Source organism: Monocercomonoides exilis, assembly GCF_001643675.1.
Source record: "Monocercomonoides exilis strain PA203 chromosome Unknown scaffold24-1337568, whole genome shotgun sequence".
In the NCBI taxonomy this organism is placed as follows: Eukaryota; Preaxostyla; order Oxymonadida; family Polymastigidae; genus Monocercomonoides; species Monocercomonoides exilis.
In genome coordinates this window covers 372,259-386,222 of record NW_027150569.1, presented here as the reverse complement: position 1 = coordinate 386,222, position 13,964 = coordinate 372,259, and the positions used below count along the sequence as shown (strand labels likewise).

At 31.8% G+C, this 13,964-nt stretch overlaps 4 protein-coding genes across 4 annotated transcripts; all 4 read left to right on the top strand.

Moving 5' to 3' along the window:
• Window positions 1-4,055: 4,055 nt before the first annotated feature.
• Window positions 4,056-4,739, top strand: MONOS_12115 (uncharacterized protein; the record flags this gene model as incomplete). The annotated part of the gene is made up of 1 exon (XM_067864710.1): window positions 4,056-4,739. The coding sequence occupies one exon, from the start codon at window positions 4,056-4,058 to the stop codon at window positions 4,737-4,739; it is 684 nt and encodes a 227-aa protein (XP_067726842.1).
• Window positions 4,740-5,253: 514 nt separating this feature from the next.
• Window positions 5,254-5,820, top strand: MONOS_12114 (putative Reverse transcriptase (RNA-dependent DNA polymerase); the record flags this gene model as incomplete). The annotated part of the gene is made up of 1 exon (XM_067864709.1): window positions 5,254-5,820. One exon carries the CDS (start codon window positions 5,254-5,256, stop codon window positions 5,818-5,820), a length of 567 nt encoding a protein of 188 aa, XP_067726841.1.
• A 60-nt stretch (window positions 5,821-5,880) lies between these two features.
• Window positions 5,881-6,564, top strand: MONOS_12113 (uncharacterized protein; the record flags this gene model as incomplete). Its single annotated transcript, XM_067864708.1, has 1 exon — window positions 5,881-6,564. One exon carries the CDS (start codon window positions 5,881-5,883, stop codon window positions 6,562-6,564), a length of 684 nt encoding a protein of 227 aa, XP_067726840.1.
• Window positions 6,565-10,342: 3,778 nt separating this feature from the next.
• Window positions 10,343-11,806, top strand: MONOS_12112 (putative DDE superfamily endonuclease; the record flags this gene model as incomplete). Its single annotated transcript, XM_067864707.1, has 2 exons — window positions 10,343-10,678; window positions 10,724-11,806. The coding sequence occupies 2 exons, from the start codon at window positions 10,343-10,345 to the stop codon at window positions 11,804-11,806; spliced, it is 1,419 nt and encodes a 472-aa protein (XP_067726839.1).
• Window positions 11,807-13,964: the final 2,158 nt, after the last annotated feature.

Sequence of the window (13,964 nt, the reverse complement as noted above, 5' to 3'; positions counted from 1 at the left end):
GTGTGAACAGATTTGTTTTCTGGCTTTTCAATATTTTCTTTGTGATTAACACTTTCTTGTTTTCATCCTTCTTTTTTAAATATTGTTGAAGGCTGACCACATGTCAGAGAAGAGTGTGGCTGATATCACAATATCGTTTTAAATGAATTTCAATATTGTTTCTTCTATTCTGTCTGGTAGAAATTCAATTTTCATTTTTCTTTCATTTGTTTCATTTTTCCGTTCTATCGCACCCCACATCCATTGCTCTTTTGTCATTCTTCCTTTTCCATTTTTCCTTTTGGAAATAAGCGTTTCATCCATTTCGACTATTTTATCATTTCCAATTTTTCCTTTTTTATTCATTTCAATAAAAGCACGTATTCTTCTCATTTGTTCATTGAAACATATGACAGTTTGTTTTGATTTCATTGTTTCTTCAACCGTTTCATCAGGAGAGTGTTTGCTCCAAAAATGATACAATTAACACATTTTGATGAATTGTGATAATTTTCTTTCACAAAAAATTGTTTTATACGTCCAAAATTCTTCCAATCCGTATTTCGTTCATCTTTTGGAGTTATAATTTTTTTCACTTTTCTTCATTGTTTCATAATCATTTCACTTTTGCACACTCTGCATCTTTCCTTTTCTTTCAAAATTCCAAATGATAAAAATATCTCTAATGCTTTCTCATCATTTCACTTTGAATCGTTAACAAATTTTGTGAAAATTTGGAATATTATGTCTGTCGTTTTCATTCTGATATTAGTGTTTCAAATAAATTTTTTTTTCAAAATTATAAAGCTAATTAAAATTTTTGATCATTGAAACAAAATGGCATGATTTTCTGTTTTTATATTAAGCATCTATAGATAGATAATTCTTTTTGATTAAAATATTAAATTTTCTTTTTCACTTGACAATAAAACAAATATTCATTTCAACTCACCAAATTTCATTAGTGTGGAAACAAATGTTTGAAATTGTAATTATCTCCATGTTTGTGAAATTTGGTGAGTGCGTATCGAAATGAGCTGAACATTTGCAATTTATATTTATTTTGAAACTCGATCAAAAAAACTTTTCAAGAAAAAACATTTCTTAATTTGGAATAATATTATCGAATTTGTTATAAGTTGTCATATAAATTATGAAAAAAGTTAAACATAATGATTGTGATATGGGTGATCATATGAAATTATCAAATTTTCTCTGTCAAATTTTTCCATAAAAACACTTGAGAGAAAATACGGACTTTCAAGCTTTTTGTGCACAAAGCATGGAAAAATTGTTTAACTTGTTTCATTTTTAAACTTAACCAGTTTTCAAAATAAATTTGATTTTCATATTTGCAAGCAAATATCATTGATGAAATAAAAAAATGTTTTGTGACATCACATGTATTTCAAAAAATAAACCCATTTTTTTCATATTTTTTGAACACAAATAGATCACTAAGATGTATAATTTTTCAATGAAAATGCCTCAAGTCAAATACTTTGTACCACTTGTTTTGCGTTTTTGTAAGTTAACATCGAAAAGTTATCTAACTGTCCACAAAAAAAATTTCATGAATGCATTTCAAAAATTATACTTTATCACAAGTGCAAATTAAAATATGTGCAAATGATAATTCTTAATCCATATTCAAAAGAAAATTAAAAATTCAGCATTTCGAAAAAATATGTGATTTCAAAAATTTGCACACTTGTTTTCATTAAAGAATTTTTATCGAAGGAAAATAGCTAAAATTAATAATTGACTGATTTCATAAGTATCACCTCAATGAACTCAACATTTGTTTTTCTTGAATATTTGGAGTAACTATTATCATTTCAAAATCAAAATCGTTTAATTTTACATAATTTTTTTCTAACAAATTTCTCAATTTCATAAAAAACTAATAAGAAATTATCAAAACAAAAAAATCAAAAGGTGAAAAATAGTGTAACTATTCCAGATCAACCAAATAAAAAAAAATAGTTTCATTTCGTACAGAAAGTAGTTTTTCTAAAGTTCAAAAACAATTCTCTCAAAATTCTTCTTCTTTGTTTCATTCTTTCAATTATTATTCCACCTAAGTTCAAATCAACTCATTTCCCATTCATATTCCTCATCAAATTTTCAACTTTAACTTAGTTTCTTAAATATTCAACAATACTATCTTTATTTACCAAATACAAATAAGTTTAACAAAAATTTTGAAAAAACAAAACAAAAACTGGAAACTTCTTTCTTAAAATTAAGTAAAATACCTTTTGTTTCATTTAAATTTAAAATTTTATAATCAATAACAAAAGAACCAATAAAACCTTTGAACTAACATTAATTTTGTGTTTCTTTCCTTATATTTAAATTTGAGAAAAGTAAAATTATGTTCTTTATATTTATATAATTTTTTCAATATAATAATCATAAATAAATCGAAAAATTGAAATTAAATTAATATACAGTTAATATTATTTCAAAAATTTCCAATATATTTGAATCAATATGAAATTTTGAAATAATAAAAAACAAAAACTTGTTAAAAAAATTGTGGAATGTGAATATTATATCTAGATTTTTATAAGAAAAGTTTTAATTAAAAAATTTATAAAACAGTTTTGAAATTATTAATATTTACATAAATGTCAAGTATTGATTAATTAATTTATTTCGATAATTATTATTCCGTATTGTTAGAATTTTGAAAACATTTAGAATCATTAAAAAGAATTAATTATTTAATTTTGGAAACAATTTTATTAAAAGAATTAAATTGTTGGAGAAATAGTGATTTTTTGAAATGGAAATAAAGGATTTTCAGATTAAAGATGAAAAAGGAAAAGAATGGTGGTTTTGCGAAAATGATTAGAAAAACGAAGCGAAAATTTGCGACCTTTGCAGAAGTCAAATGATTTTTTTAAAGGTGAAAAGTTTTTACAAATATTGATCCTGTTCAAAATGCAATTGAAAGAAATCTATTTATGATGAAACAGTTTTCTTTGGGAATAAATTGGGTTTAGGGAAGGTTTTGAGAATCATTTTGTGGTATTGGGAAGGTGCAAATATTAAGTTCATTACGAAAATGCTGGGAGTGGAAAGGAAAACTGTTGGATTTTGGTGCAGTGTAGTGAGAGTTTCCTGAATGGAAATTTGGAATTAACATAAAAACGGAATAGGAGAAGAAGGAAAAGTGATCGAAATTAATGAAGCTATGTGAAGGAGAAAAAAATTTAAAAGGGGAAGAAGAAAGGAACAAATTTGGATATTTGGTGGGGTTGAGAGGTTGGAGGGAGGGGGAGCTGGTTATCGTTTAAAAAAAGTTGTGTCTTACAGAAAGATGGAAACTCTTATTCCAATCGTTTTCGAAACAATCCAACTCAACTCAACAATCATGAGCGATGAGTGAAAAGCACACTCCACTTTGGATAAAAACGATAACACTCATTAAACTGTTTGCCAAAAAAAAATTTCATTGATGCTGTTACAAGTGCATGCACTTAAACATTCGAGGGATTGAGAGGAACATTGCGCAAATCATTCACTCAGTAAGGAGTGAAAAAACCATTGATTGCAAATCATTTAGCTATGTTTCTGGAAAAAACTTCTTTGAGATATAAATTCCAAGATATTTCACATGCAATCGTAAAGAATGAAGTGGTGGAAAAGCCATCAGAGAATCTTCATAAAGAGGAAGTTGAAGATGAAGATTCCGAAATCTCACAAACTGAACATATTTTGGGAGATAAAGAAACTGAGGAAGAATAGCCAGTGCTCGAGACAAAAGAAGAAAAAACTTCAGATAATGAACTAAAATTGATTTTTTTTTTTTTTTTTTTTTTTTTTTTTTTTTTTTTTTTTTTTTTTTTTTTTTTTTTTTTTTTATTTTTTATTTTTTATTTTTTATTTTTCATCCACACACATTTCCGATGATTATAAACATGAATAATGATGATTAGTGATCATATTAGTTACAAATAAATATGTTTTAATGTTTTTTGAAAACTTTTAAATAAAACCTCAATAAACAGAAAGTGAGCATTGCACAGGGAAATGATGGAGAAGGTTCAGAAGAAGAAATAGATTTCATGGATGATATTTTAACAGCAATTTACAAAACAGATCCAACAGTTTCCCTCTTTGATTTAAAGTTATCAAGATCTGAATTGGAAGAGGTTGCAACATTTTTCAACGAGTTTGATTTTAATCCTGTAATTAGCAAGAGCCCACCAGCAGCAGTTTGGTCACAGTTCTGGTTTCGCGAAGCGTTGGACAAGGCAGGCGAGCAATCCGAAAGATGTTTATTTCCAGCTTTCACAGCAATGTTATTATCCGTTCAGAACATAAAGATGATACCAGATTTAGCTTGCGAGATGATAAGAGATGCTTTGTTGCTAATGACCCAGGCAATTCAAGAAGCCAGAAGAGCTAGGATGCAAGGCAGATCTGGGTTTTCAGCAACGAGAAAGATGGAGGCAGATACGACGGGAGGTTTATTAACAAGGAGGCAGCAAGACATTTTGGAGGATGTTCGCATGGAACAGAAGCAAATTCAAAAAGCCACAGAGGTGATTAATTATAAGAGAACAGATAACGTAGGAATATCATCATTCAGAACAACGCAGGCGAAAGGCTCAAGCAGAAGGCTGTTTTTCGAAGTTGGTCCCGGACGATTCGAAGTCAACCCCCTTATCGAAACTCCCAAAGAAAGTCAGTGGAAGCTTGGAACAGGGGAGTTTCAGGGAGTTCCGAGGGAGGAAAGAAATATTTAGGAACTCGCATAAAATAATTGGAGGCCGAACTGAAATGAATTTGCAGGAATGGGACAAGATAAAGGGAGGATGATTAATCAGACTTGGAGCACATGTCAGTTGAAAGGACAAAAGAGCAAAAGAAAGTTTGGAAAAAAGATCTTGGGGAGATGGAGCAAAGCGAATGAGCAATGAACATCTAAGAGCTTTCAGAGATGTGCTAAAGGAGCAACTGGATACAGGCATTATCAGCGTGAGCACTGTTTATCTGGTTATATTCAGAAACAATGTATATTTTCTCAAAAAGAAATCGGGTGCCTGGCATCAGATCCTGGATTGTCGTTCCATAAATGCAGCAAGAAGGAGATAACACTTCAAATGCGAGAGCGAGAAAACTGTAGAACACCTCATTCAGAAAGACGATTATGCTATAACGTTGGATCTGGCTCAAGCATATTACCTCATCCTGTTCTCACCAAATTTAAAACCGAATGTCAGTTTCAGGTTCGAAGGAATAGATTATTCATTCGAAGGAATGCAATTTGGATTCATGGATGCACCGATGGTCTTCACAAAGATTATGAGGAAGGAAAGAACAGCCATAAAGGAAAGATGGAACGTGAGAGTCATTGCATATCTCGACGATATGATAATACTCCACCAGGACAAAGAGTATTTAGAAAGAAAAAGGAGCCAAATGATATTGTTCTTGGAAAGTTTGGGACTAATTGTTCACAAGGACAAATGCCAGTTGAAACCAACGAAGAGATTCACATATTTGGGCTTTGACTGGGATACAGAGGAGTTCACAGCAAGATTTGTAAAAGACAGAGCTTCTTCTCTTGGAACTCTCCTCAGTCTCTGGAAGAATAAGGGCGTCAAGGACAAACACGTTCGTATAAAAGATTTCGCTTCACAAATTGGGAAGATAAATGCAGTCTGCTTTATCAGACAAGACGCTTCACTCCGGATGGTGGCTTTTCATCGTTTGCCCCAGAAAAATGTGAGGAAATCAGGATGTAGCGAGTCGATGAAGATGAATGCCTCTGTGCTGAAGGAACTTCGAGAATGGAAATGGATTCTGAACCTGAACAAGCCTTGACGACTCCAACCATTATTTTTTCCTCAGGCAACACTGACAACTGATACATAGGAGCAAGCAATGGAAGCGAAACTTCGAATCAACAACGGAATTCTGGACTGGAATGCAAAGTTCCACAAATATGCTCGCAGCAAATCGTTTAATTATAGGGAACAGTTGGCCGTGTTATTGGCACTCCACAATTTCTCACAAATAATCAGAACCAACAAAATATCTCAACTTCTATTGAGGTCGGACAACAGCTCTGTTGTCTTCAACATCAATCGGTGGAATGCGGTAAAAAATCTCAGTCAAGTTCTTCGAAAGATACGGAAGTGGAAAGAAGCAACGAAGGTGCAGATGAAAGCTCAACATCTTCCAGGGACACGGAACAACAGAGCAGACTCATTATCTTTACTCGAAAGAGCAGGGGACTACACCATAAAAGAAAAAACCTTCGAAAAAGTTATATCGCTCACCAAAGACAAACCGACTCTCGACGCGTTCGCGGCTTATCACAACCACAAGCTGGAAAGATGGTGCGGTGTAGGAAGCCCCATAGCCGAAGACGGGCTGTCAGTTCCTTGGAGTCAGGAATGTGTTTTTGCTCATCCTCCGATTCCGCTGATTCCGATGGTGATTCGGAAAGCACAGCAGGAGAGAGCTCAAATTGTTCTTCTTCTGCTGAACTGGAAAGGCCAGAACTGGGAAGTTCTTTTGCGCCACAGCAACTTCTGCAGTTTGGAGCTGGACACCAATTTCTAGGAGTTGAAAAATTGTCTATCGATGAGGAAGACAGGTGCAAGTCTTCCTCCTAAGAAGCTCAGGCTCATTCTTCTGAATCCCTCAAAAGAAAAGGTCAACAGTGGTGGATGCAAGCTTTACAGGAACGAAAGTTTTCAGAGGAGATTGGTGAGCAATGCAGACAAGGCGTTGCACAATCCGCATGGGATGGATACCTTTTCGGATTTGCACGTTTTGCTGAACAATGGAAATTATGCGGACACTCAGTAATACCAGACAATCTACCAGAGAGGACTGCAAAATGTGCAGACATGTTTTTATCCTTAAGAATAGAGGGGTTAAAGTGTCCGTGCTTCAGATGATCAGTGCAGCAGTTTCCTTTTTCTCATCGTTCGCATTCAACACAGCCTTGGGAAAGATCCCAATAAAAGGAACACTTTTCCTGTCGTTCAGAAGGACTGATACTGCAATGAAAAAGACAGCGCCTGAGATATGGAATCCAAAAACACTGATTAAGTTCAATAATGAACTGGGACCCACCATCAATCTAACTTTCAAAACACTCACACAGAAAGTTATTGTTATCACAATGCTTTTCTCTGACTGCAGGTTCACGGAATTGGAAAGGGTGGACATGTCCGAGTCTGGAATTACAGAGGAGGGTGAATATTTGGATATCTCCTAAAGAACCAAGGCAAATGTCACCTTTGGTGGACCTAAATTATTTTTTAATGAAGTGCATTGTTAATTAATCAAAAGTGTTAATATGTGATAGAAAAGGTGAATTGAAGTGCGGAAATAAATTTGTAAATAAAAAAAATAATGGAAATACAGATATTGCATAAAATACCGGACATCGCACAAAATACCGGACAAGATCGTTTTCTCAATAACCACTCAAAGAGAAAAGCTGATAATATTCCTCTAAAGATATCTTAACATAACTAACTCATCTGGCATATCAGACTTTCATTTCCGTTCAGACTGAATATTAAAAAAAATATTTTTTGAAATCTCGGAGAAACACTAAATCAAATTTCTCCGAGATTTCAAAAAATATTTTTTTTAATATTCAGTCTGAACGGAAATGAAAGTCTGATATGCCAGATGAGTTAGTTATGTTAAGATATCTTTAGAGGAATATTATCAGCTTTTCTCTTTGAGTGGTTATTGAGAAAACGATCTTGTCCGGTATTTTGTGCGATGTCCGGTATTTTATGCAATATCTGTATTTTTGAATTTATGGGATGTGATCATTATTTCTTCTGTTTAATCGAAACTTCAAATGAATCGAAAAGAAGTTCATATGCTATGAAGACATTTCTTAACAAAAATAAAGCTTGTTAATGGATGTTTGGAACCACACTGAAATGAAAAGTCTTTTGATGCAGCAGACACAGAATTGCAATGAATTTTATCAGAAAGAATACAGGGAAGAAGTATTGGAGATGCAAAAAATGTGGGGTTATACGTTCATTATTTCATGGAAGTCAGTTTAACAAAATGCACATCAAAATTCAAAAGTGCTGATGATTATTCTCTTTTTTTGGATTGGAATGACCATTAAACATCCTTGTCTTCTGTTGAATATTCACAGGCACTCAGTCGGTTACGGGTACAGTATATGCAGATATGCTTGAATACAGTACCAAATTAACAAGCCTATCCAACTTGGATGTGAAAGCAAGACAGTGGAAATAGAAGAATGTTCAAATCGTCGAAGAAAATATCGAAGAGGAAGGTTCAAGAAGCAATAATGGATCTTTTGTGTAATCGAAAGAAGAGAATGTCAGAAAGTTGGAAAAAAATGTTATGGATCGTCAAAGATCTATCAAAAAATACTTTATTACAAATTATAAAACTGCACATATTGCCTGAAACTGCTGTAATGAGTGATTCTTGGAGAGCAAATGCAACATTTGCAAAAGAAGGTTATATTCATAAAATTTTTTTGCACGATCGACATAATGTGGATCCTGCAACTGGAGTATGCACAAACACTGTTGAAGGGATGTGGTTTTATTTCAAAGAGTTTCTACCAGTTTCTGGAATGAGGGATACATTTATTCAAGACAATATTTCTTCATTCATTGTCAAAAATTGCTTAAATATGAACTTTTCTAATTTTGTTGAGTTTATTCACATAAAACAAGAAGAAATTGATGAAGGCGATGATTATGAGGAAAATAACGAGGAACAAAATTTGCCAGATATTGATGACATTATTGAGAACAACTCTGAAAATTACTCTCTTTCGAGTTTTGATGAATTTGGAGCAGATGATGGAGCATCAGCTTCAAAATACACAGAATAAATATATTTTTTATTATTTATATATAAATATTATTTTTTTTCTTTTTTGATTTTTACAACTTTCCGCGTTCATTTGACAAGCATAAATAATATTTTAATTGTCAAATTTTAATATTTTTTTATTCATGCATAAAGATTGCATGTTCACCAAATGTGACTTTGACTAATAATTATGTGATTTTGATTTGTTGAATTTGTGAGGAATGTTAAAAAATAACTTCTATGAAAATTAATTGATTTCAATATTTTTAATATTGGGAAAAATATTTCACTTTGGCATTTTCATTGATAAATCATGCACTTTTCATTGACTTTTTGATATCAAAAAACACAACAAAAATCGGTCTATTTTTTGACATTCGTTAAATGTTGGAAAACTTTATGTTATGATTTCAACGATGCCTGTTTACGGATATGAAAATCAAATTTATTTTGAAATCTGAGAAAGTTTAGTAATGTTATGAGAAAAACAATTTTTTCTTGCTTTGTGCATAAAATGCTTGAAAGTCCGTATTTTCCCCCATTTCATGAAGAATTTTGATTTCATCATTTGAAAATTTTGCACGAATTTTTTCGAGCAAAGATAATTTCTATCATTAAAAAAGAAATGTTCATTCTGAAATTCAAGGAAAGTGCAAATTCTCCTTTTTTCTCTTTTCATAAAAACACAAAGCTGTGTATGAATCAAATAATAAGATTTCAATATTCTATTATCTCAAGTTCTTTAACCCTTTCTCATAATTTGCCCATTTTTTTATCTCTTGTTTTTTCTCTTTCTGCATGCACAAGTCTATGAATATTATCTTTCTCTATTTCCAACACTATGTTTTCAATTCTCTTCTCATTCAAACTTAACAATTATTGAAAAACATTAAAATATTCAACATTTTCTATGAAACTTTTTTTTCCACTCTTAAAGAAAGGTATTTAACAATTTTCACACTTTTCAATTTCAAACTGAATTTTTATTTATTTTTAGTTATTTTCATTTCAAAGTCAATTCTTTCACTTTCAAAATATCATCTATCGCGAAAAGATAACTTCTCAAAAAGAATTTTTCATAACTATTCTAAATAATTACAATTTAATCCAGGCAAAAACAATAATTATTTTGATTATTGAATTCACAGACTGAATTAGTCTGTTGTTCTAATATATAACAAAATGATGAGTGTTGTTCGAAATGAAAAAGTTATTTTTCTTATTTGTATCTTTTCATGCAATTTTGAATTTTGTTGAAATGTTTTCACAATTTTCATGAGTGCAATGGATAAAAATAAATTCATTTTGTTTCAAACCCAATTTCGCATGTGGTAGGAATGTGGGGGTTAAGCCCCTTCATTGAACTTCTGTGTGGAATTGAAGGGTTTCATGGGACATTAAACCTTCATTTTGTGAAAAAAAATGTATTTTTCGAATTTTTTTTCATTTCGTTTCAATTAAAAAAATAAAAAACTATTATGATAATAAAAATATTATTAAAAAAATGAAAATATCAACAGAAACAAAATTTAAAGAAGGAAAGAAAAAACTGCAGCGTGCAATGTCTTCGCGCAAGTACAGGAATTATCACAGTCTGCTGGAGCGAATGGCCCACATCGTTGTTGACGGAGTTGTTCGCATGACGGATGCTATTTATTTCAAGGAATTAAGTAGAAATGGAATAAAAAATGCTGTGAGAGTTCTCAGAAAAGGAAGGCTGGTTGGAAAAATTGGCAGACCTGCAGCAGTTGTTGGAAAAAAGGAACAAAGAGTTTTTGACATAATTCACATTGAAGCAAAGTCTGGAACATGTTTGACTTTAAAAAAAACAAGAGAATTGGTTTGCTTAATATTTATTTATATGTTTTAATCATTTGTTTTCCAGATTGAAAATGTTATTAACCACAACGATGACGAAGACGCTCCATTTTCAGAAGTTTCAATGTCTGCCACGAATGGCTTTGTCAAGCGCCATCCGGAGCTAAAGACTGGAAAACCGAAGAATTTGGACATCAACAGACTGGCTGTTTCGTGCAGAAGTGTTTTTAAACCCTGGTACAAAACACTTGACGAGCTGCATGAAAAGTTCCATGATAATCCAGCTTTGATGATAAACATCGATGAATCTTCAACGCGCGTTCCCACAGACTCAAAACAGCTTGTCGTGCATACTGCAGACGAAAAAGCAGGTTTTACGAAAGAACCACAAAGAATGATAAATTCCACATTCGTAGCAGCTGTTGCAGCGGACGGATATGCCTTTCCTTCAGTCATTTTGTGGCCAAGCGTCAACCTGCCAGAAGAGCTGAAAAGCCTGTTATCTCCAACGCTTGAGATATGGGCAAATGGAAGCGGCTGGATGGATAACGAGTGCTTCAAAAGGTATGCTCTCACCGTTCTTCTTCCTTTTGTCATCGAAAGAAGAAAGCGCATGTCACTTGAAAACGAACACATTCTTCTCCTTCTTGATTCTCATGTATCTCGCGCAGATCCATCGATTTGGCGAGAATTCCAAAAACAACAAGTCTACGTTTTAACCTTCGTGCCACACAGCACACACCTCTGTCAACCGCTGGACAGAGGAGTGTTTGCTGTGTTCAAATCTGAACTGACAAACAGATTTGAAGCTTCACATTCCTCTCCATCTTCTTTAAAACGAGCTGCAATAACAGACGTTCTGTCTCACGCTATCCTCACTGTATTCTCTCCTTCTGTAATTCAGAAAGCTTTTGTCTGTAGTGGTGTTCTTCACAATTCTTCTGGGCCAGTTCTTTTGAAACTGGCAGAATCTTCGATTTATCCTCGTCCTTCCCACAGAAATAGATTCAACTTTTATGGAAAAGTGATAACCAACGAAAATCTTTTAGAGAAATGGGAAAATCATTTGAAGATGAATATTGAAAGGAAAGATGAAATGGATGAAAAGGAGAAAGATGAAGTGAAGGCTGTTGTGGATGAAAAGAAATAAATAAAAAGAAAATTTTTTCATGTGAAAACGATGATTCAGATGATGAAAATAAAAAAATATTCTAAAAAATTGAGATGAAAGAAAAATGAAAGTAATCAGAAGAATTAATTCTGATTCTGTTTTCTTTTAATAATGTTGTTTTTTGAACTTTTTGCATTTCATTTTTTATTGGGTCAGAATAAAGAAAAAGGGCCAATATAAAAAAATAATTATAACCCTTTATTTCCATTTAACCGACTGATCTTAGCAGACAAATTGATTGGAACATACATTTGTTGATAACGCATTGTAATTTTTTTTAATATCAAAAAAATCAATATTCGTTTGTCTGCCTTTGCGACAGACCGACTTTTTTTGAAAGAATCAGACAAGGCTGCCTGCAAAAATATTAATTCAAATGTTTATTGAATTTTTTTCGTGTCTTTTTCTTTTATTTTCAATTCAAACAAAAAAAAGTGATAAAATGAACAAATATTGCGATATAATTAATTGTTTGTCAACAAAGCATAAATAAATTTATTTTTATATTTTTTCGATAAAGATCAGTTGGTCGAATTGATCAGCCTGTCATATAGATCAGTCTGTTAATCTGAACAATCTATCGAATAGATCAACTTTAATTTTAGAAAGCTAATATTATGGATGTTTCAAATAAATATGATTTCATAAAGTTTTTTTGTCTTGAATTATTAAATTACGGAAAGACAAAAGAAGAAGTTTGAAAACATTGTTTTATTGAAACAAAAATGAATTGTTTTGATTTCTTTTTTTTGTCGAAGAGCGATGCATTGAGAAAAAAAAAAGAAGATTTGAAAAGAAATAATTGTTCATTTGTTTGGTTGGAATATTCGAAAACCACTAATTTTGGAAAATGTGCAAAAAAGATTTATTACGATCAAAAGTCACATCATATCTTTTTCGACATTAAAAAAAAGATTTCAAACACCCCAACAATACAGGTGAAGAAATTGGAAAAGTTCACTTTGAAGTGAACAATAACAGACTTTGGATAGCGTACACTCCAGTCAAAAATTATGGATCGTTTAAAAAGGATGGACACATATACTATTTATATCCTAACAGCAAGCAAGGAGTTGATTGCGGGATATGTGGAAAAACAGGAAGCGAAAGGATGTGCAATCATCAATGTTCTCTATTGAATAATTCCTGAATTGTTCAATATTCAAAATCACCATGTTCTTCAAGCAATCAAAAATTTATATATGCAATGAAAATCGCACCTCATCATTTTCAATATGATTCTTTAAATAGTCTTTTTTTGAAGCTGATCAGTCATTGCAACATAGCTTTCTTGTCTGCTTTCTCATCGGTATTTTAAACTATTATTTCAACATTAATACAGATCTCACAACAAAATCCTTTTTTGTCAACAAAGTCCATATTTCCACGTTTGAATCACAGAAAACTCTCTTCAATCATTCATGATGAAGTGAACAAAAAAATCGCTGAAAGGATAAAAAAATATCAATTATTCTATGGTAAAAGTGATGATTGATGGAGGAATTATTTTCAACAAAAAGAACACAGTTATTGCAGTTATCCGGTTGAAGGCGAATTCAAAACAATATTTAATAAAGGATTTATTAAACATGAAACACTTCTTCAATTTATTTGATGGTTATTACACAGATTTTAACGGAAATCAGAGATCTTCACTGATAGGTGCTATGCTTTTGCACGGATGGTTTGCTTCCTCATCGGAAAGTGATTGGAAGTTTTGGTGAAGGAAATATTTCAAAAATGTCTTTATCGAAAATGGAAGGAATTTCTCCAATATTTGTAAACTGCTTCAATTATTTGTGAAATTTTGTGGTGATCCATTTTTCAAAGCTGTAAAGAATTTTTTTTGAACATATGGCTTTTTTTTTTTTTTTTTTTTTTTTTGAAAAGTTCCTTTTGTTGAAATTTCAAATGAAACTTAAATTTCATATTTTTATCATATTTCTGTTCCCACTCACGAAATTTCACTGTGATGGTGATAATAGTATTGCTTAGGTTAAATTTCCATTAAAGAGAAATTTCGTGAGTGGGAACAGAAATTTGATGAAACTATGAAATTTTTATTTTATTAGAAAATAAAACAAAAGGAACTTTACAAAAAAATTCACACATATAGAGATTCAATAATTACATATTC